The sequence below is a fragment of the Nansenia antarctica genome (assembly GCF_963989245.1).
Source record: "Nansenia antarctica genome assembly, chromosome: 12".
In the NCBI taxonomy this organism is placed as follows: domain Eukaryota; kingdom Metazoa; phylum Chordata; class Actinopteri; order Argentiniformes; family Microstomatidae; genus Nansenia; species Nansenia antarctica.
The window spans coordinates 27,713,290-27,738,289 of NC_137682.1; the positions used below are offsets into that span (position 1 = coordinate 27,713,290).

At 43.2% G+C, this 25,000-nt stretch overlaps 1 protein-coding gene across 2 annotated transcripts in view; it reads left to right on the forward strand.

The window, feature by feature from the left end:
- dscamb (Down syndrome cell adhesion molecule b) overlaps positions 1-25,000 on the forward strand; it is a gene marked incomplete at both ends in the record, with an annotated part of 191,749 nt that overhangs the window by 164,712 nt on the left and 2,037 nt on the right. Inside the window, 6 exons of one of the 2 annotated variants that reach the window (XM_080543422.1) lie at positions 4,047-4,223; positions 5,916-5,946; positions 6,169-6,284; positions 6,509-6,658; positions 13,426-13,659; positions 17,828-18,130. In XM_080543422.1, the coding sequence (XP_080399548.1) occupies positions 4,047-4,223; positions 5,916-5,946; positions 6,169-6,284; positions 6,509-6,658; positions 13,426-13,659; positions 17,828-18,130 (1,011 nt within the window). The remainder of the gene's footprint in view (positions 1-4,046; positions 4,224-5,915; positions 5,947-6,168; positions 6,285-6,508; positions 6,659-13,425; positions 13,660-17,827; positions 18,131-25,000) is intronic. The other variant, XM_080543423.1, reaches the window with a different exon arrangement.

Genomic DNA, 25,000 nt, shown 5'->3' on the forward strand with positions numbered 1-25,000 from the left:
GATCAGCACTCGCGGAACGCCTCTCGTCCAATCGAACGACTCGGTCGCTCTGTGACATCAAGCCAGCGTGCGCTCCGGCGCTCTCAGAGCGTGTTTACGAACGCACCCCTAGAAGTTTCCAGCCAGGTAGCTGAAGCTGCTACACACACCAGAGCCATGGCGACCGAACGGCAAGTTAAACAACATACTATAAAAGTGACATTGTTTTACTCATTACTCATACGTTTGTTGTCATTCGGCGGTGCTAATAGTCGCTTTCTTTTTAAATTTATTTAATTTATTTTATTTTAGCAGTTTCCCCGAAAGTTAAGTGTTTGTTTTTATATCACTATTTGCACTTCTGGTTAGATGCTAAACTGCATTTTGTTGTCTGGTACTTGTACTCTGCAATGACAATAAAGTTGAATCTCACCTAATCTAATCTAATCTAATCTAAAATAATCTAAAATAATCCCATCACTATTACTCCCTATTTTCATCAGTGTTTCAATCCTTGAATCTGTGATGGAAATCAAGCAAAGCCACTTCAAGTCTCCCCACCACTGACAGCGCTGGGTGTGCCTTTCCTTACACTCTCGGTTATTCCCTGTGGATTTAAAAAAACGGTGTTTTGGTTTCTATAATGTGGTCTATTCTCAGTGTTGACGAGCAACTCAGGGGGCTTTGAGATGGCTAACAGCTAATTAAAGGAGTAATTCCACTCAAAAGGGTAGAAGTAAGCTGACTGTCTGTCTGTCTGTCTGTCTGTCTGTCTGTCTGTCTGCCTGTCTGTCTGTCTGTCTGTCTGTCTGTCTGTCTGTCTCTCTGTCAGTGTGCTGGACTACCTATGACTTCCATGGTACCTGGGAACGCGTTGTCGGAGAGAAACGCCCTCTGTACAAAGGACCTACTGACCAAAATCCCTGTTCCCCGTAGCCTACATGCTTGCACTGTTACTGTTCAATAAAATGTTATACATCTAGACATTGTGGTATTTCTTTATATACGTATCCCAGACTGCCTATCAATTGTTTCTCAATAAACAGTTATGTTCTTCCCATTGTCATACTCCCGAGCTAAACGAAATGCCTTCCCAACCAGCGAGACTTATAGAAATGACGTTGTTTTATTGATTTTTAAAAAAAAAAAGGGTAAAACTGTAAAGAGAAAATAGAAAACTCACATTAATCCCAAACAATTTAACAAACTTCAGTTAACGTAATGTGGAGTCCGTTCATTGATCGATGCTGTCTGTTCAGTTCCCAGTGAGGCGCCCGTTCAGCGCTGGACCCGTTCAGCGCTGGATTTGACGCATGGCATAGCGCGCATGCGTCAAATCATGTTATATTATTATATATTATATAGCTCGCATCTAATCGTATCGGATGAGAAATAGACATTAAATGGCATATATAGGCCGCTACACAACAGTAATCACCGCGACAAACATTAGATTTGGAGGAAAAAAATATATGATTTTGGAAAAAAAAAAAAATATTATATTTTAATATGATGACCGGAATATATCACGTTTGTCCGGTAAATCGAATTCTTCCCGGACACGATGTCCGACGGCAAATTTTTCTAACGGAAACCCTGGTTGGTGGACCAGTCCAGTTTGTCGTCCAGATGCACCCCCAGGTACTTGTAGGTCTTCACCACCTCGATATTCTCGCCCCGGATGTTAATGGGCAACCGAGGTGGCTTAGACCTACGGAAGTCTATAACTAGCTCCTTGGTCTTGGTTTGCGCTTTTCTAGACACTCTTTTCTAGACGCGCTTTTCTAGACACTCAAAGACGCTTTACAAACTGAAAAGATCAAGTAGTAATAATAAAAAGACACAAAAAGGTTACGGTAGTGCTGGGGACACATGGGAAGGGGAGGGGGAGAGGGTTAACTGGTGAAGGCAAGCTTGAAGAGGTGGGTTTTGAGGGCCTGTTTAAATGTTGGGATTTAAATGTTGGGATTAAAATTCAGATAATCCAATATTGTTGATGTAAATAGTAAAAAGAACTGGACCAGGAATTGATCCTTGTGGAACACCCTTTGTTATGTCCAGAACGTGATTTAATACCACCCTGACCCAGGTCTTATTCAGACAACCTCTGAATGAGTAGGTAATGGTCGACTGTATCGAATGCCTTGGAGAGATGTATAAATAAGACAGCACAATGTGTTTTCTGATCTAGGCAATTGAATACACCTGCTAAGACATGTATAGAAGCTGAGACTGTGCAGTGGCCAGGTCTAAAGCCAGATGGTGCACATTTAGAATAGAATGGGAAGATAAAAATGTTCTAAGCAAGGAGCTGACCAGGGACTCTAATACTTTGGAAAGACAAGATTTTTGATATTGGGCGGTACTTATCTAGGTCGGAGGTTGTCACCACCTTTATGGAGAGGAAGCACATTCCAAACCTTCCAAACCTTGGGGATAGCACCTGAGATAACAGTCAGATAGAAAATATATGTCAATGACTCCGCAATCAGGGACACAGAAAGCTGCAATAGAACTGGATCAAGCAGATCAGCTCCAATGGATTATTGTATGTACATTTTAAGCAGGGCATCTAATTGAAATGAAAACAAATATTCACTAGTAGTTAAGTGATCTCACATCGAGCCAACTGGGCACTGATAGGAGCGCAGTCGACCGTCTGACCAGGGTCAGCCAAACCACTATTTCTCTGAAATAAAAAGACTGCCGAGATAAAATTCAGATTAAAGGCATTACTTATCTCTGTAATGAGGCCAGAGTCTGACAAAACTGCTTTAGCTAGGGATGTTTATCAATGTTCTAAGATCACCAGTAGAATCCGAGGTAACTCTTAGAAAGTAGCTTGATTTAGCTTTTTTAATTGATGAGGTGGATCTATTTCTCTTGGGGCGGTGGGTGATGGAACAGCTGGTCGAGAAGGTCAAAGCAGTTTGAAAGCTCCACCAGGCCATCCTCAATGGGAGGAAACCTGGAGAGTGATACTCTCGCCTGGTTTTCTTCTTGTTACCTGCAACTACCTATTTGGGGGTCTAGTAACATCTCCCCTACAGCAAGGGCTGAGCTGTAGTAAGAGCTGTAGTAAGTATGCTGCCTCAGCTAATCCTGAAGAGCAATGCTACAATCGTCTTTCACTTTCACCTCCTTTGTGAGGGGGAGGATGTCTGTCTTTAATTCAATGAGCCGGTTACATCGTTCACACACGAAAGTTTCCTCTGACTCTAAACAGGAGCCTCCCTTCATAGATACTAAAACATTTCACATAAGCCACATCTTAAATAGATATTCAGTACAGTAATTAGTTAATAAAAAACACCTTGGACGATATACACAGCAAGTTAGGGCCCGACCACAGAAAACACGTCCAAAATTCCACAAGTCTCTCCAGCAGAACAAGAGAGCGGAGACTTACTCAATGCGATTTAACCGCCAGGATCCATCAGACAGTAATGCAGTGAAGGCTGATTTACCAGTGGAGGCCAGGGGGAAAAGTACTTTTATAGGGAAGGAGTTGTAGAGCAGGCAAGCACGGAGGAAGGCGAGTGCTTCGGTTTTGTACAAGATTCAAGAGAGGGTAAGCCAAGGGGTTCTCACATTTGGCAGATAGATTCCAGCAAGAGGCAGGAATCTGCAAGACAGCAGCAGAAAAACTTTGGTAATCCAATATGGCAATGTTGAATGGTTCAATCTACATTGTTCTCACCACCTGTAAAGTCAAACAGATAGAATCCACGAGGAACATTCTTGTCAGTCCGCAGAAAGCAAGCATAGATCTCAGTAAACTACTCAATAGGCAAAAAGGCAATACATTTTGGCAAAACATCTTGGTCAATCCTAATAAGGATCACCCAGGCAGCAAGAAATGACTAGTTTAGAGACGAAAAGCAGCAAGCCAAAAGGTTTGATCAAAAGGTCTGATAGTGTACTCTCACAATGTGTATGACATCACTTCTGTGTTATACATGAGGAATGGTATCAAACATGGAATGGAATGAGAAGTGAGATAGCCTTGTCAGCTACACTATAGTTATGGTGGTAGGGAGACTAAAGTCTGGTTCCTCACTCTACAGGCACCATCCCTCCCCTGCTGAAGACAGTGGACTCTATCTCAGAGAACATGTCTGGTAACCAGGGGCTGAAGATGATGGTGACCATCACCTCCATCCTGGTGGCAGCCGTGCTGGTGTTCATCCTCCTGATGGTACTGAAGAGGAGGAGAAGAGAGCAGAGGCTCAAGAGGCTACGTGGTAAGCACACACACACACACACACACACGCAAACAAACACACACACACAAACACACACCCACACACTTCAATGTCTGATGACAAGCGTTAATGTTAATGTTAATTTCCAATGTTAATCCACACCGTAATCATGTTTTATTGCACATCTTCAGAGTAAGAGATTGTGTTAGTGCGTATGATTCCAATTAGTGTTGCACGATATACCGGTACCAACGATATACCGCGGTGCCAAAATGTCACGGTGCCTACTATACCATAAGCTTTATACAACGGTACTACCGTGGAATACTATACTACTGTGTTGAACACGGTACCAGCGGGGCAATGTGTTACCTCTATTACCAAATTCACTGGTTCTGCTAATGAGGACAAGACTGGCTCGCAACACCGTTGTGACAGATCGCAGTTTGTTTGCTCGCGCACATCTCCGCAGTCACAATATTACCATATTGACGTTATCTGGATGTCTGTCTGGGCGCGAGTAAAAAGAATTCAGCCGGTTTACGCTGATTGGTTAGTCCGCGGAGTCAATCAAAACCCACGTGGTTGTCGGGGGATACGTCGCCGGTAACGTTACGGTACCCCCCCCCCCCCCCCTACTTGAACCGGAGGAAATAATAATAGCAAATCAAGAACAAGTCGTGAGTTTAGAATGATAAGGTTCTATCTCCGTTTAGAATGATAAGGTTCTATCTCCGTTTAGAATGATAAGGTTCTGTCTCCATTTAGAATGAGAAGGTTCTATCTCCGTTTAGAATGATAAGGTTCTATCTCCGTTTAGAATGATAAACAAGTTTCAGTTTTTAATGCATTCAGAGCATGGGGATATTTCCAATGTCATATTTTCTAATGTATCTGACAACCACTTTTATGTTGATAAAATGCAATGGACCTATCGCTAAGCCACGCCCCAAAATAGAAATTGTCCAATCATATCACAGCAAAACTATTCTACTAAAATTCTCGGCCTCGTAACATAATTGCGTCTAATTTAGTAAATCATTGACATTATGATACATTTATACATCATCACTGATCATCATCCTGCTGCTGTGTAGCCTTTGTATGAACATATACATTTACCTCATGAGCTTATTACATCTAAACTTGGAAGTAGCCCTCTATATTTTTGATATGCCAGTGTTTGCTTTTACTTTTCAAGTTCGTGAAAAAGACCCCACAGACGGACAGACACAGAAAGACAGACAGACAGACAGACAGACAGACAGACACACACACACACACACACACACACACACACACACACACACACACACACACACACACCTACTTTGCTATACTCTTGCAAAAGGCCAGTTGGTCTGTTTGATGTTTCAAACTACTTATTAATAAACATGTTATTCACAAAAATATCGGTTTCAATACTTTTACTTACCTGTAGAGTTACAGTGTAATGCATTACATGCATGTTATTCATGCACCACTCATTAAGTTATTGTAACTTGTATAAATACATTGCATGTTCATAAAAATAAAAAGTGTTACAAAAGTGCCGCGGTATCGCGATACTACTCAGTATCGTGATACTTGGGCTGGTATAGTATCGCAGGGTAAAATATTGGTATCGTGACAACACTAATTCCAATATGACAATCACAATCGCATCATGATTCCATCATCAACAATCACAACACTGCATTGTTACTAACTTGCTATATGCTGACTTCACAGATGCAAAAAGCCTGGCCGAGATGTTAATGAGGTAGGTAACATATGGCTATGAATCATAATATACCCATATTATACCAACTATCACTGCATATGAATTCAATGTACAGAGGAAATACTGTACTTCTGCTCCCTTAATGCCATTGTAGAGTTGGTAATTAAAGGCTGTGCCATTTAATTTATTTTGTATTGGTTGAACATCACCACAAAATCATTTGTCATCAAATCATCACTGCCTTTTTGGTTTGTCTTGCAGTAAAAACACACGTACGCCAGATACAGTGAACAAGCAGCAGCAGACCCTGAGAATGCACATCGACATCCCCAGAGCTCAGCTGCTCATAGAGGAGAGAGACACCATGGAAACAATCGGTGAAGCCCCTGCCCATGGAAACACTCAGCCAGAAACAGAACTTCATTAGACCTGATTATGTTCTGTCACTATCCAGATGGACATACTACATACATAGTTACATCTGCACTTTATTTCAAACACAACCACACCACACTATAATTAGCTCCCCCACATGTGGTGAAGAATTTGTAGTGACTTACTCTCTTTCTCCTTTTTCTCTCTTTCCTTCCCTCTCCCTCAGATGACCGGTCCACCGTGCTGCTGACTGATAATGACTTTGGAGAGACATCCAAGCAGAAGTCCTCCACAGTGACACACACGGTCCATTATCAGTCCCTGTCCCAGGCCACCGGCCCGCTGGTGGATGTGTCTGATGCCAGGCCTGGAACCAGTAAGTAACCACTCACCACCAGTCCACCCAAGCCTTATCTTACCCATTGTCTGCTGGCTTGAGTGGTTTCATAGAGGCCATTTTTCTCTGACTAAAGCAGAATGGCACAGGCCAAGATAATGTCATACAGTAGCCTACAGTGCTGTTTGTTGGATATTCGGTAAAGGATGGAAAGTCTGTCAAGATTGATTTTGTTCCATTTTGGTACATTCAATCTAAGCCTCTGCTTTAACCAGCTCTAAAATCGCAATGTCAGCTGTAACAACTTTACTTAAATTCTCAAATCAAGCGTTGGTGATTGGTGTTGTATTGGTGATACAGCTGCTCTCAGCATAAGCAAAAGAAAGCGCACATACCTGGACTGCAAGTGCATACAAAGCAAACCAAAACATGAGGGTTATCATAGCTACCAACTGATAATGGGAAGACAAAGAACCATGAACGAAAATTGAAGCTGAAATTGAAATGCACGAAATCCAGGGAAGGATGCGTCAAATTCAATGTACAGCAATTTCAGGATATAGGAACTCTACCAAGCCACATTACACAACCGGTTCCAAGCACTACAAGTACTACAAAACCAAGAAACAGAAGGCCCAAGATCACGGGAGCATATGTAGAAAGGTCTGAAAACCATATGGAAAGAGACATGCGAAGAGGTGGTAGGGAGAAGGAAGACAAACAACAAACTGGCTATCCACGGAAACGAACAAGAAAGTGAACGAGAGAAGGGGGGAAAAGGAGGTACTAAACAGAAGTAAAACCAGAGCAAAAGAGGCGATAGCACAGAAGGAATATTTTATGACGCAGCAAACAAAGAAGTGAAGAAAAGTGTCAGAAGGGACAAAAAGAAGTACATCGAGGACAGGCAGAGGAAGACGAAAAAATCTGAAGGAACTCTACTTAACCACAAAAAGGCTCACAGGCAAGTTCAAACAAACACAAGTACACATTCAAAACTCACAGGGTGCACTCCTCACAACCAAGGAAGGTAAACAGAACACTTTAGAGCACTGCTCAACAGGCAGCTTCCTCAACTGACAGCAGAGATCCCACCAGCCACAAACCTGTTGGAGATAAACTGCAACCCCCCCCCCACCAAGACAGAGATTAAGAAGGCTGTTAACACTGGAGGCGCGACGTTTTTTTACCTACTAAAGCGCGACGAGGTGTGGAATCACACGACCACTGTTCACAACGGGGGAGTGTGTACTGACCCACAAAAATCGCTGGATGGCGATGTCACGCAAGAAGCGTGAACACGCAACAGAAACACACCGCGGGGGAAACCCGATCTCTTTGTTCATTGATCGGAGAGCCATCAACCCCTCCCCCCACTGCCCGCAGCGCAGAGCGCATGTCTTATCGCTGGAACGAGACTGACTGATACACACCACACCTCTGCCATCATACATCGGTCCCACATGTATTTATTTACCATCATATTTTTCAATATAAAACGGTATGATATGGTAGCCTACATTGCAGTCGTCCCGCAGTTCTAGTAGATCGCCGACATCATGTTATTTGATGTACACATTTCACGGCAAGAGAATTCCGATTTGTGGCAAACACCCAACAATTGTTCGTTCACTAAACATTATAACATGAACACAGTTATAGCACCAGTTCCTAGCACCTAGTTTCCTAGCATCAGGGGAGCCCCCCCTCCCAAATTTCGTTGTTTGGTACCTGTACTATATCAATGACAAATAAAGACCATTCATTCAAACAATGACAGTTACAGTCTCGCTCAAACTGTAGCGAGATTAGGAGACTACTAATTGAGAAAAAGAAAAGAAAATACATGAAAGAAAGGAGAGAAAGAGTACAGAATGATAAATCATTCAGAATGTTATTGGTTTTATATTTCACAATCTGCCAGAATAAGCACGCTCCCTTGCACGCCCAGCCCATCATTTTTGATGCCGCTAATGTGTGTAATGAAAAGTGTGACAATGTTGAAAGACATGATGTCATAATCAAAATATAAAACCTGGTTGGATAAAATAAGATTCTGTTGTGATTGTGTTGACATTGTTGTGATGTCAAAAGAGATCTTGGTTATGTAATGTGTAAAGTGGAGAGGAGATTGATCGGAACTGCGGGAGTTTTCATTACTAACGAATGATGGTTGATTATTATTATACAAAAACAATAGTAATAAATATTGCAATATTGTGTTATCATAGTTATGAGCTTCACAGTGATAAAGTCTGTTTATTTGTCGTGAACTTCACGCCGGCCGTGCCCGTAACATCAGCAGACAATCGACTGCTGTAAGCTTGTAAGCGTTGAAACCTGCTTGGCAGCTTTGAAACCCGCTTGGCTCGCTCATGAATTGGCAGCTATTGTTCGCTGATGGGAAACGATCAATAAGATTACCCTCCCCCGTGCATCAAGTGACAAACATGTGATGCGTTTTATATTATATTCTTTGAACAACAGAACGGGACAGGCGGGAGAAACTGCCACATATCATCCCAGTACCTCCATCCCACGTATTTTTCATATTTTTCAATATATCTTGTATTGTCTGAACGAACATTTATTTCGCCATATTACGTGACTTATTACCTTCGTTTTTTGTGAACGGGACGATCAGAAAGAGTGCCAAAATCAACTATCCAAATATGAATCTGCGTATATCTATGTACAACCTTGTTGTAGCCTATTATTATCATGGTCGACATGAGAATTGTTGGCTACTTCATATCACAACTGAACATTCATATCAGAATCAGAATCAGAATCAGAATCAGAAGACTTTTATTGCCATGACATGTAAACATGTTAGGAATTTGGTTTGGAACAATGGAGCACGGTTTACAGCAGGACAGGTGCAAGACAGGACAAGACAGTGCAAACCAACATCAAAGTGCAAGAGTCATAATTAATATAAATATAAAGTGCAGAGATCAAGTGTTCAAGTGTTCATATCCAGACAGTCCAAAGCTCTCTGGGTGGGGGTGGAGGGAGGGTAGATAGATATATATAGCCTATAGCATTATTTGAAAATTGACAGCGCTGTACAGGCATAATCATTGCCGACATCATTTTATTTGATGTACACATTTCACGGCAAGAGACAGTTTATTCACCCAACAATAGTTTGTTCACTGCAAAACATTAACACAGTGAGGATTCAAACGAACAAAATAATGAATACACTCTGCAATTGGCTACTACTACAACGTGGTCTACAGTGATATACAAAAAAGACATTATATACAATATTATAAATATCTGTTTGTTATATAATATTTGTTGATGAACTACTTTGCTGTGGTACCTATGTAATACCACACAGCTTGATAGGTACATACTGTGCAGTGTATCATTCATAACTGTACATAGGCTACACATAATATCTTATCACTATTGCATGGAACTTGGGTGAAAAAAAAACCTCAGCTCCAACAAATCTGAAGGGATTGGGAGACATACTGTACAGTTTATCATTTTCATAACTGTCTGTACATATACATATCTTATGTATCACTATTGCTATATATAGCCTATATATAAACACATTATGTTACAAATATCAGTCTTATCCACTGTATCTAATTCAGCACTGAAGCCTGAAGGTTGAGCACAGTGTGTGCCCCCTTGCTACCTCTGCTGATATAAAAGAGAATTGCAGCCTTGGAGAAAAAGATGGCAGCCGAATCCCAAGGCAAATACACAGACACACACAGAAATACTGCAAAATCGCTTTATACTAACTCGATTTTGAAAATGTAAAGATGCTGGGTTGTAGAACGCACATATCTAGGAAAAGTCATGAAAGGAGGGTCCTGAAATTTGATCGAGTGCAAAGGTAGATTTTTTTTTGTACTCACTGGTGCTGTTTAACACCTCACGGCTGATTAAGTGTTAAGGCCTTGAGAGGAGGCAAGGCAGAGGGGCCGGACGAGATACCAGCCGAAGCCCTCAAGGCAGACATCGAAACCTCCACCAACATGCTTCACCATGGCATGAGAATCATCTGGAAGGAAGAAAATGTCCTGTCAGATTGGAGAAATGGCACCATTGTGAAGATTCCTAAGAAAACCAGGCTGGCTTCAGGAATAATAGAACATGTGGAGACCAAATAGCCCTCAGGATTATCATGGAGCAGTCCATCGATTGGAACTCTCCTGTCTATGTCAATTTCATAGATTTTGAAAAGGCTTTTGACAGTGTGGATCGGGAGATGCTGTGGAAATTGATGGGGCACTATGGCATTCCACCAAAGTTCATCAGCATCATCAAAAGCACCTACCAAGGGATGCAATGCCAAGTTCTTCATGGAGGATGCATTTCAGAGGCCTTTGAGGTCCTGACTGGGGTGCGGCAGGGATGCTTGCTCTCGCCCTTCTTCTTCCTCTTTTGCATAGACTGGACTGTGAAACAGGTAACAGGCAACAACCGAACCGGCATACAGTGGAGCCTGACCGAACTAGATCTGGATGTTGATGATGATTTGGCAGTACTAGCACACACCCACCAACAGATGCAGGAAAAATCACACAAACTAGAGAACAGCTGCTTCACTTGGACTCAAAATCAACTCATCAAAAACCAAAGTAATGTGAATTAACAACAAGAACAGCAAAACACCAATAATCATGGACCAAAACCAGCTAGAGGATGTAGTTAGTTTGACTTACCTCAGGAGTATAATGACTGTGGATGGAGGATCAGAGGAGGATGTCAAAGCCAGAATTGGAAAAGCAAGGTCAACATTCACTCAAGACCAAAATAAAATCTTCAACTCGAATGTCAAATCCACTCTGCTTTACGGATCTGAAACCTGGAAGACAACGCAACAAACTACAGACATTCATTATCCACTCCCCCATATTTGGGGGGAAAGTCGGATCTATGTTTAATATAACAGATATAAAGAGCTTACCGGTACCTTTATCAATAATGTTCATCGATGTCGCAAACGATTCATTAGATTCCATTCTAAACGTCCATATCGGGTTTTTTGTCGGCCGGTAAATAGAGTGCGAGTCACAAGCCCTTGTTTACAGCCACGTCACATAGGAAAACTAAGCATGCTTGGTTTCAACCCCCGAATTTACTTATCATTGGTCCTCGAAAGGTCCTTTTCCGCCTCTGCTCGATTCTATTGGCTCTGACGCTTCAAATGAGTGGTCAATCATGACATTCTGACCAATCAGTTCGGGAGAAAATTTACTGCGTAATCTGAGCTGGTGTGAAAACGTGGGGGGTATGCTATAGGAGCGCACAGAAAACCACGCAGGAGACCCCTGCTGGACGCAAACAGAGTCTAAACAGTTGGATTTAAGATGCAATTTATACCTATAGTGATATGTCAATGAAATATAATACATTTTACAGTCTTGATACATGAGAAAGTCTGATACACTGATGGTGCCAAAATGTCTCCAAATTGCACAATTTGGTTGTCCGCCTAAACATACCTGTACTAAAACAGGTACAAAGTTGCATTGGCTCACATTACTAGCATCTAATTTGGCACAAGTACTCATCAGACCCTGGAGTACTGATTCCTAGATGATTTGGGCTATTAGGTCAGGTTTCCAAGCTGATATTCACTCTAAAAGCTGTTGTTTTTTTAGGCGGAGAGTGAATTTGAGATTTTTCACAATGTTCTAGCTCTATTTACTCTGACACAGTAACATATATACATTGATTCTGACACTTCTACAGTCACCCCACAGGTGTTAGCTTTCATTTGATACCAAGATGATTATGAAGGCCCTTGTGATTGTGGAGATATTCTATATTCACTGTGGGCATGTCATTTCGAGCAGAAAACCTGAAAAATAGGACCGATAAGAACAGGTTAACCTTTGCCTCCGATACCTCCTAGGAATATACTGGCTCAACATCATCTCAAACAGCAACCAGTGGGAACTCACCAAACAAGAAACAATAGAAATCCAAATCAAGAGGAGAAAATGGAACTGGATAGGCCACACTCAGAAGACAAAATAAATCAATCGCAAAGCTGGCTCCAACATGGAACCCACAAGGCAGGAGGAAGAGAGGAAGAACTAGAACCACCTGGAGAAGATCCACAGAACAGGAGATGAAGGCAGAAGGGCTGTCATGGCAACAACTGGATCGGAGATCACAAGACCGGAGAGGATGGAGGGGTTTCATCAATGGCCTATGTTCCCTAGGGAATGTAAAGGCCTAATTAAGTAAGTAAGTAATAGCATGAACCCTGTGTTGCCCTCATAGAGCCCAGAGCTGCCTGGTGTGCTCTGTGACTCTGTGGCTGCCTATGGAGGCCTACTGCCCAGTGGAGCAGAACTGATGAAAAGTAGAGAAGGGGCGTGCTCTACCTGACATCTCCCCTGATTAGTCTCATTCAGGCTGGCCTGAACCCTGTCTGCTGAATCAAGTCCATTCACAGTGTGGGGCAAACACACAGCCCACTCCACTGATGGAATTACTCCACTCAGACCTACTACTATTACCACTGCTATTCTTCTCAGATCTAATCACGTATCCTCTACAGAAGCATTCTGATTTGGCCTATTGGTGCATAGCACAGTAGGCTAGATGTCTGGGTCAGGATAAATATGATCTTTTTTAGTCAGCATGCTGATATTCATCCATGATTTGTTCGGATGATAATGTCACAACTATTATTGTGGAAAAATTTGGGCTACTGACATCGTACGTACTGTAGGAAATGGAGGATTCAAAGCACACAGGTCACAAGATGATCATTATAAACAACGTTTACCAACCTCCTATATCCTGCACTCCTTTAGCAGTCCTGACCTTTGCCCCCCTCACCCTCCCTTCAGACCCCACTGCCCGCCGAACTGCCAAAGCAGGCCCTGCCACCCGCAACCGCTACGCCAGCCAGTGGACCCTGAACCGACCCAACCCTCCAAGTTCCTCGCATACATTGACCACCGACTGGAGACTGCCCACTCCGCGCGCCGCCGGCAGCTCTGTGGACAAGGAGAGCGACAGCTACAGCGTCAGCCCTTCTCAGGACACAGGTACTGTAACTGTACTACTGACCCTCTGCCTCTCACACTGAACTGTACTACTGACCCTCTGTCTCTCACACTGTAATTGTACTACTGACCCTCTGTCTCTCACACTGTACTACTGACCCTCTGGGCCCTATTATGCACTTCTTAACTTGCCGTCTTAAGTCTTAATTAAGACGCACCGCCAGGTTAAGACCTACCCCCACCCTTATTATGCGCTTCATACGCGCTACTGCTATTATGCAGGTGTCGATAGGCGCCCACACATAAGACGTAAAACTCCTGTGCATATATTGCTCATTGTGGGAGTGTTCATATGTTAATGAAGTGCACTAGGCGCCCCTGCTATTATGCGATCTGACTTTGCTCCTATCGCTAAGAAGTGGTTTGAAAAGTTCTTAAGTTTAGACTTCATGCACGTTTTGAGACACGAGCGCGCCTCCGCGGTTTGCGCATGCATGTGGGCACACATGAACACGCACGTGGCTCCACGGCAAGACGTCAATTACGGTCACAGTATAAATGCTTTATTTCAGAAGGGAGAGGCAGAGAAGCGCGCTGACCTCCTTCTCAGGACTTCCATAATAGCATAGCGCTAATGACTCAACGCAGCCGGTTCTTAAAGGGAATGGCACCTGGCACGCTGATTGGGTTGATTGAGAAGACGCCCAAAACACCCAGTGGAGGCTCCTCCATAGAGGTGGAGGAGGCCTGGCCTCCCCAATAATTTGAGAGAAGAGAGAGAGATTTAAAAAAGCAATAATTATATTTTTTATTTTTTAATTTATTTTTATTTAACAAAAAAAATATTTTAAATTGTTTTATATTAATATTATTTATTAATATTATTTCCGTTTTGTTCATAAATATTTTCCATGGCTAAAACCCAATATTGCAATTGTAAAGCACCTACAGGCCAGAATCCCTATCCGTTTCTATTGAAGGAGGCCAGGCCTCCTGTCGAAAAGTCCAGGCCTCCTGTCGGAAAGTGGTTTCTCATAGAAGTCAATGTAATGCAATTTTTTTCATGGCAATATGTGATTGGCCAATCACTGAAAATGGGTGGGAACAGGAGGCCTGGCCTCCGTGGAGTACCTTTTTCCGCCACACGCGTGTATGAGTGCTGTTCTGCAGGATAAATATTAGAAATGAGTCCAGGGCTGAATGATTGACATTTTGTTCGTCCAATCACATGAAGCCATTTTGAGAATTCGCCAGTCACTTCAGTCAAAGAAACACTCCATAGTGTCTACGAGTGTCCTATCAACTTGTCCTACAGGACACGTTTAGAACACCCATGGCTATTATCCCTGAAAATAATAGCTCATTTGGCCAAATACTTTTGCTTAAAATGACCTCGAAAATCGGCGAGATTCTGGCGCATATACATCGAATAGGTAGACAACATTTAGGATTTATTGAACAGTTTTATTTTTAATGTAGTCGATTTCGTTTTATTACAAGTCAATTTAATATTCTTCCATATCAAATGGAGTCCTGGAGAGAGTATGCCGCCCCTCAGCTAAACCAGTGGTGAGTTGAACTAATCAGATGTCTCTACCAGTGTTACACCACTAGTTCTCAGTAGTAATACCACTCCATTGCATGTCTGTGTTTCTCAGCAGATGAAGCCAGCTGGAACCAGTACTGTCCTCACAACATTAAACATTTTTATTTATTTATATTAAATATATTGAATAAAACTACATTTGATAAAGAAACTGTTACTTATCTTTTTTATATGCTAAACTTGATTAAATTGATGATTACATGTTGAAGCTGTAGAAGAAGAAGAATGAAAAATGTAGGCTAAACTAAATTGTTTTTTAACCACATAATTATCAAATTCCTGCCTTTTACACATGTTCACTGGGCATTTATATTACATCCAAATGTCATTTCTCAACTTAATTATCAGGCAGGCTCATAGACTTACAGCAATGTCATTTCTTCAGGCAGGCACATAGGCTAAGCTCTGCACAATGAATTCCATCAATCAGAACTTTCTGATTGTAGCTTACACTCCAAATAGTGTGCCTTTGGCCAGCACAAAGACAGATAAGAAGAACAGGGAACATTCCATCGCGAGTGAAGCGAGCAAGCGGAAAAAAATTGGCCTCCTCAATTCTGGAAGTCACCAGCCTCCACTAACACACCCATGACTAATTTCTTTGCTTAGCGCCGTGTTTTAGGCGCCCACTACCGCACGCATAATAGCAAAGTGGCCTTGACCACGCCTCCACGTCTTAAGTTTAGATCTACCGCCTCGTCTTATTGATGAAGTGCATAATAGGGCCCTCTGTCTCTCACACTGAACTGTACTACTGACCCTCTGTCTCTCACACTGTAACTGTACTACTGACCCTCTGTCTCTCACACTGTAACTGTACTACTGACCCTCTGTCTCTCACACTGTAACTGTACTACTGACCCTCTGTCTCTCACACTGAACTGTACTACTGACCCTCTGTCTCTCACACTGAACTGTACTACTGACCCTCTGTCTCTCACACTGTAACTGTACTACTGACCCTCTGTCTCTCACACTGAACTGTACTACTGACCCTCTGTCTCTCACACTGAACTACTGACCCTCTGTCTCTCACACTGTACTACTGACCCTCTGTCTCTCACACTGAACTGTACTACTGACCCTCTGTCTCTCACACTGTAACTGTACTACTGACCCTCTGTCTCTCACACTGAACTGTACTACTGACCCTCTGTCTCTCACACTGAACTACTGACCCTCTGTCTCTCACACTGAACTGTACTACTGACCCTCTGTCTCTCACACTGTACTACTGACCCTCTGTCTCTCACACTGTAACTGTCCTACTGACCCTCTGTCTCTCACACTGAACTGTACTACTGACCCTCTGTCTCTCACACTGTAACTGTCCTACTGACCCTCTGTCTCTCACACTGTACTACTGACCCTCTGTCTCTCACACTGTACTACTGACCCTCTGTCTCTCACACTTAACTGTACTACTGACCCTCTGTCTCTCACACTGTAACTGTACTACTGACCCTCTGTCTCTCACACTGAACTGTACTACTGACCCTCTGTCTCTCACACTGAACTGTACTACTGACCCTCTGTCTCTCACACTGAACTGTACTACTGACCCTCTGTCTCTCACACTGTACTACTGACCCTCTGTCTCTCACACTGAACTGTACTACTGACCCTCTGTCTCTCACACTGAACTGTACTACTGACCCTCTGTCTCTCACACTGAACTGTACTACTGACCCTCTGTCTCTCACACTGTACTACTGACCCTCTGTCTCTCACACTGAACTGTACTACTGACCCTCTGTCTCTCACACTGTAACTGTACTACTGACCCTCTGTCTCTCACACTGAACTGTACTACTGACCCTCTGTCTCTCACACTGTAACTGTACTACTGACCCTCTGTCTCTCACACTGTACTACTGACCCTCTGTCTCTCACACTGAACTTTTTTTTATTTTTTTTATGCCAGTTGAGAGAGGATGCTGGCATTGCTTGTTCGCCGCTTCTCCGCCCGAAATCTAGGTGTAATTGCAGTATCCAGAGTAGATTGTCCTACAAAGACACCTAGACTTAGATTCAGTCATCTAAAAATGAATTAGACCCCTACTTTCTTTTATTTATTTTTTGTTTCTTTTTATTTTTACTACTCAATCTTTTCAGTTTGTAAAGCGTCTTTGAGTGTCTAGAAAAGCGCTATATAAGTATGTATATAAGTATGTATATGTATTATTATTATTATTATTATTATTATTATTATTAAACTGCTGCACAGTGGAGACAATAGGGAGGGGTCTTATCTGGGTTCCTCTAGAAAACAGTCTAACCATGGCATAAACAGAATACCTCTCAAAGCACCAAGCATGTCAATTGAGGTTATCAAATGATTAGAAAGGCCTGAAGATGTGAAATATGATTGTCTGAGATCTAATAAAGTTATGTCTATGGAAATTGTTGTGATTCGGTTTAGGCTTTGATGTACAAAAATGCTGATGCAATGGATGGTGTGTGTGTGTGTGTGTGTGTGTGTGTGTGTGTCTGTGTCTGTGTCTGTGTCTGTGTCTGTGTCTGTGTCTATGTCTGTGTCTGTGTCTGTGTCTGTGTGTGTGTGTGTGTCTGTGTGTGTGTGTGTGTGTGTGTGTGTGTCATCAGACCGGGCACGGAGCAGCATGGTCTCGACAGAGAGTGCCTCTTCCACCTACGAGGAGCTGGCACGGGCCTACGAACACGCCAAGATGGAGGAACAGCTGCGCCACGCCAAGTTCACCATCACAGAGTGCTTCATCTCCGACACGTCCTCGGAGCAGATGACGGCAGGAACCAATGAGTACACAGATAGCCTGACCTCCAGCACGCCCTCTGAATCGGGCATCTGCAGGTTCACTGCCTCCCCACCCAAACCTCAGGACGTCAGTCGAGTCATGAACATGGCCGTGCCCAAGGCTCACAGACCAGGTGAGGGGGCACACACACACACACACACACACACACGCACACACAGACGCACACACAGACACACACACACACACACACACACACACACACACACACACACACACACACACACACACACACATATTCACACATACATCAGCTTCAGTTAGGCCTTGGGCTTTTTAAAAATGTCATCGCTCTCATTTAACACAGTTTACTACAAAGTGCCTGTTGCAAATAATGCTAACGATCAGGAGATAATACTTCCTTAGGTAACACCCCTGGCATGCTCTTAATCCTTAATGAAGTAGAAGCACTATTCCAACTATGTACATCCCCTTCCAGCTGTATCATCCTCAGGGCTCTTTACAGTCGGTGCGCCTGCACACTCTGAACCTGATTACATCGTCTGACACAGAATGTAGACAGACTACAGCCAACACACACACACACACACACACACACAGTGAAATAACTGTATAGGCCTGTTGTCTGTTGTCTGTCTGGGTTACTGGGGGGTAGGTGCTGGTGTTGGAGGTGTCCTGAGACAGGGACGGGGGTTGAGCTAGACAAGACAGGGTCTTTGGTATCGGAGACTGGTCTTACGTTTCGGACCTCATTAGGAATTGATCAGGTGTACACGAGCCAGCTGCCTGCAGTCGTCGCCCGGCGGGGAGCTTAAACCGGCCCGGCGAGGGCAAGTCGAGGCTATCTGTCAACCTGATCTAAGCTATTGTCTGTCCAAACAAAACAGCACTTTGCTGCCACAATGGAGAGTGTCCTGCGTGATATCAGTCTTTCAGACGTGGTGTCTGTTGGACTATCGGACTCACCCAGTGTCACTTTCATCAGGCTCTGTGTGACAGGATGGACATGCCTTATTTTCTTAGTCCCTGTTGAAGACACTTGTTGCCAATGTGGTTGAGCATTAGCCAGCGCTACTGTTGCACACACAAGTAAGCCATACTGTATGTCTGTCTGTAGAGCTATAGACCTACAGCTGTCTGTTTGATCGACAGTTTACCTCTGCCCTCACCCTGCCACCTCTCTCTCCAACACAATACCTTTGCCCTTAGATGACCTTGTCCATCACACAGGGAAACGGAGGAGGGGATGCCCCCTCCTCTCTTGTTGTTCTGACACACTTCAGTCACAATCAGCTTTGGTCATGTATGACTTCACTCTCTGTTGACTGAAATGTCACGTGCGTGCGTGCGTGTGTGTGTGTGTGTGTGTGTGTGTGTGTGTGTGTGTGTGTGTGTGTGTGTGTGTGTGTGTGTTGCCATAGAGTCGCCAGCAAGATGGAAACATTAGACAGCTCATAAACATTTACAGCAACACTGTTAACACTAGAACAGCCATGGGTGGTGTGAGTAAATAATGTTTTATATCTTTGCACTCACTCAAATTTCAGGACCCTCCTTTCATGACTTTTCGTAGATATGTGCGTTCTACCACCCAGTATCCTTACATTTTCAAAATCACACCAGGATAAGCTAGTATAAAGCTTTTTTGCAGTTTTTCGGTGTAGGAGGCAGGCTAATTTACAAGCGGCCATTTAGTGGTCGTTGTGTGTAAATAGCAGCTTTGTAAAGAGGGGGTCATTTGACCCCCAAGGCGGCTTTTAGTAAAAAGGCACGGCTGATCTAGTGTTAATAGTGGCTACTTCCCATAGTCAACATGTTATAGGGGTTATGTGTGTGTGCGTGTGTATCAGTGTCAGTGTGTGTATGTGTACAGTGTGTATGCCTAAGGGTGAGGTTGAAGATGAGGGTGAGGGTGGAAGCTAGAATAGAAATAATCATTTAAAAAAATGTCACCTTCCACTACAGCCGAGATCGACTTTGGGACTCAGCAGGAACACACTCATACTGTGTACACCTGACGCTCGGTGTATACTCTGTGTATATTGCATGGTTAGGCATCTGTATTGTGCAGTGGATACACAATGTACCATTATCCCGTGCTGCGATTCACAGTCTGATGGATTTCGACAAACTAAATATCTAATTAGCTCCCAAAGAAAAGCTTAAATCTATATTTAATTAAATTAAAGCTGGTAGCTATTCATCATTTTTACTGTTTTTTTCTGAAGCCTATTATATACACAGTACGTAGATTATTCACAGCTGAACTCTGGGATTTAGTCCCCAAGGTTACGTGTGGGATAGAATCTACATAGGCGGCCTCCCCTGTGTTATGGAGGGTGGTGGTGGTGGTGGTGGTGGTGGTGGGGGAGGGGGGTAGTGATTTGGCATTAAAAAGCCATCCGTTAAAAGCCTGCTGATCTCTCTGCCCTCTGAAAGATGAATGTGAGAATATCCTCTACTGCAGTAATGGAACAATACTGTACGGGCCACCCTCTTCTAATTGAGTGTTAAATCTTCACTCGGACTCATAGATCTGACAACTGGACACTCTGTTCTGATGAGCTAATTTCCTACATTAAATATGTAATTTAATCAGTGGAGAGGAGATATCTTTACAGCAGGGATCATCCTCTCACTCAGCCCAGTGATCTCCCTCTCTGTGGATATCGTGGAGGGAATCCACAGCACTGCTGATTGGGAGACAGGCCTCTTAAAGTGCTGCAGTGTAATTTACTAAATGTCCACTTGGATTATGTCAGTGGCTTGGTTTATCGTGGCTCCTGTTTGCCAAAGACTGCCTCCAAATGACATTTTAACCACCTTTCTGCTTCAGCTAAGCCCAGAATTATATGAGATAGTTTGAGAGCTGGCGGTGCAGTTCTGTTCTAAGTGATACTGTAGACCCAATGGAATGGAGACGGATTTGAATTTGAATCATACCGATATGTGGTCAGGAACGGAGGAGTAGTTATCCCTCAGCATTCCTACATGTATGAAACATGTATGATACCATCCTGAAACCCATTATCCTTACTCAATTTGATAACATGGATTCTCCACGCTTTAAATCATAATATGATCATCATAATATGATTTAAAGCTTGGAGAATCCATGTTATCAAATTGTGCTAACATTGTTATCTCAATGCGATTTGATCATATATTCACATATTGGGACTGCAGATGGGCAGGTTTTTAATATGATACCAGCCAGCAGCCAGTTCTCCTTTAATTAACCTGCATACAGCAGGTTTCAATTATACCTGCAAATAGCAGGTTGCAAAACAATCAGGTTTACCAAGCAGGTTTACATACAGTATGAAACTTGTTAGCAGCAGGTTGTTGATGCAACCTGCATAGCAGGTTTATTGGTGATACCTACTTAGGGCCTAGTTCTTTTTAATAACTGCATACAGCAGGTATTAAAAATGGTGGTTTCAGTTATGACTGGAAATAACAAGTTGTTTTGAAACCTGTTCCCAAACAGGTTTACAAATCAAACCTTCTATCAAAGACTAGAGATTGGAGGAAAGACAGGATAGTCTATTGTGTTACTGTAGCTACAGGAGACTCAATCCCACTCATACATGTGTATTCAAGAATCCTACTTAGGGCTCTCCTGGATCACTTCTTTGGCCCTCACAGATACCATTTTTAAATCAACCTCAAACGTGTTGCAAAGGGGTAAGAATGTAACACCGAACAAGGCTTATGGAGGCTTCAACGTCTTATTCCACAGGATATTTTTTCTAAATCTGGTAAGACCAAAAATGTAATCAGAGACCTAACGAACCCCTAATGAAGGTTCAAAATGTTTTTATCTGTGAGGTCAAAGAAAGTAATCTGGAAGAGGCCATAAACATGATACAACAATGTACATGCAGACTCTCTGTCTGATTAATGCAAATGTACATTTTAGTGTGTGAAATGATCCCTTCGCAGTGAAAAGAGAAGAGAGCCTTCTCCCTTAGAGAACTATTGGCTGTAGCACTTAGAGACTTTTTTTGTGATCAAGATGTTTTATTGCTTTTATCAACACATAACAATGACAATACAGAACAAGAAAGGAAGGGAGGGAAAAAAGAAAGAAAACAAAAAAGAAAAGGGGTAGTGTAGCAGACAAGTCACAGCCAAATAGTAGAAATACAACACAATCCGGATTGGGGTAAGTGGAAAATCAAATCATAGAGCAGTCAGGTTAGTCAAGTTCAATGAATAAGCCTTCCACGCATCAACTGTACTGGGCCTTGCTTTGTTCAATCTGGCCGTTGTGCACTCAAGATTCACAATCCTCTGTATCCTTGCAGTTACATGATGAGTTGTCTCACAAAGCCATACCTCCAAATGACGTTGTTTGCAAGTCTCCTTTGGAGGTCTGGAGAATTGGCTTGGGCTGAACTGGACGGAGCGATGGGAGAATGTGCTTTCTATTTCATTGGATGTTATACCCCAGGAACCCTTCCCCACACACCTGTATAATGGTTGCTTGTTGTTATGTGGGTGGTCTTTTCTGACCCAGTAGGACTATTTTGCGAGGGTTTTTGCCAATGCTAGCTTGCAACATTGAAGAAAAACTGAAATGTGGTTTTTTGAGGTATTTGATTGGTCTGGCGAGGCTTTATCCTTTAACGATCCTGCGAGTTTAACTGCGGGGACGAACTAAGGTACTTCCTGTGGATATAGGAAACTGAGATTCAACACAGGACAACCCTTTAAGTTCACAATAGATTTAGTGAAAGGACAGTTTGATACCTCGATCCAACCCGCAGACAGGCATTGCTTCTCTCATTGCCTCTAAGCCAATTGTTTTTCTATAGAGAAGGCAGGAGGTTCTCTGTGGGGCGACCTTTCGCTCTCTTTTTACTGTGAAGGATTCATTTCAGTCGGTTAAGTGTACTGTACACGTCCATTAATCAGGCTGCTGGGTCTCTTAGTGGCGTAACTCAGTGGTTCCCAACCGGGGGTACGCGGACCCCTAGGGGTACGTGAGGGGATTGCAGGGGGTACGTGGAAAGATTTGGAATTATAATTTATTTCCCTTTCCCAAAAAATAATTAAATATAGTAGTTTCATAAACCTGTTGTTAAAATGGTACGCTGCAACTTAAGTTCCTCCCCGACAGGTGATGACTGTAACACAAGTGGTAGTCACGTCACATTTAAATCACGTTCATTTACGTTCATTTACGCGCGCACGTCAGCTAGGCCTGTCAGTATACCGCAAAGATGGACAGATGGCTAAAACGACCAGCTACAGTAACGGTCAGATCAGAGGCAGATCAGACGGTCAGATCAGAGGCAGATCAGACGGTCAGATCAGAGAAAAAAAGAAAAAAAGGACCCCGCTATTATTTGAAAACATATGTTTTGTGGGGATTTACATGTACATCGGCTGATCCACCACAGCCACAGTGCTTTTTCTGCGGCGAAGTCCTGGCTAATAATTCAATGAAGCCAGCCCATTTACAGCGACACCAGAGCACCAAACACCTAGCAACTGTTGGTAAAACTGACGACTTTTTCAAGCGAAAACTGTCAGAGTTCAAGTCAAGTCAGGCTACACTGAAAAAAGCGGCAAGTGTGTCGAGCAAAGCACTGGAGGCGTCCTATGCTGTTTCATTACTAGTGGCTAAGTCAAAAACCCCACATTCAATCGCCGAAGATCTGATTTTGCCTGCCGCTATGATTTTGGCTAAAACTATGCTGGACAAGAAAGCAGCTGACGCGCTCAAGTTGGTACCATTATCAAACAATACCGTCTCCCGTCGGATTGATGATATGTCCATAAATATTGTCGGACAAGTGGTGGATAAAAAGGAAGCAAGCAGGTCAGTTCGCTTTGCAATTAGATGAAATGACCGACGTTAGTGGGGAGGCTCAGCTGCTGGCTTTTGTGCGTTATAAAGAAGAGTCGGACATAAATGAGCATATCTTGTTTTGCAAGACGCTGCCAGGAAAGACAACTGGCGAGGAAATATTTCTGATTATTGACAGCTTCTTCAAAGACAACGATCTGGAGTGGAAATCCTGCAGTCACATCTGTACCGATGGAGCGGCAGCAATGACGGGTAAGGTGCGTGGGCTGCTTGGGCGTGTGATGAAGGTGAACCCCGAAATTAAGTGGATGCACTGTATTATTCACCGGGAGGCACTCGCCAGCAAAAGGATGAGCCCCGAGTTAAGTGCAGTTATGGATGACGCAGTTAAGGTGATTAACTTCATTCAGTCCCGGCCAATGAACCACAGACTGTTTCAAACTCTTTGTCATGGCAGCGGGTCAGAGCATGAGCAGCTACTGCTTCACACAGACGTTCGCTGGCTGTCTCGTGGCAAAACGCTGCTGCGGCTCTATGAATTGCGCATCGAGGTGTTTGCTTTCCTGACAGAAAACGACCACCCTCTTGCAGCCCTGTTTGAGGATGCAGTGTGGGTTGCGCAGCTGGCATATCTTGCTGATGTCTTCACTAAGCTGAATGAGCTCAACCTTTCACTTCAGGGCAAGTACTCACACATCCTTAACATGTATGACAAAGTGAATGGATTCATAAAGAAGGTTAAATTATGGGAGAGGAAATGTAAGGATGGAGATGTGAGCTGTTTCCCACTGCTTGATGGCCATCTCGCCACCACTGATGCTGACAGAGGTCCTGTGGTGAAAATAGTTAAAGCACATCTGTCCAAACTTGACACTGACTTCAACCAGTACTTTCATGACATTGAAACAAAGTCAGAAAAACTGGACTGGGTGAGGAACCCATTCAGAGTGAATGACAGGAGCAGCAGCAGCCTTCCTGCAAGCCTGCAGGAAAATCTGATGGACATGTCCTCTGATCGTGGGTTGAAGATGGCACATGCTGACAAGTCATTGACAGAGTTTTGGTGTGATGTTGAAAAGGAATATCCAGTGCTGGGAAAGTGTGCATTGAATGAACTTTTGCCTTTTGGATCTACATATATGTGTGAAGTGACCTTCTCAGCTTTGACCCACATCAAAACCAAGCCAAGGAACAGACTGAGTGTGG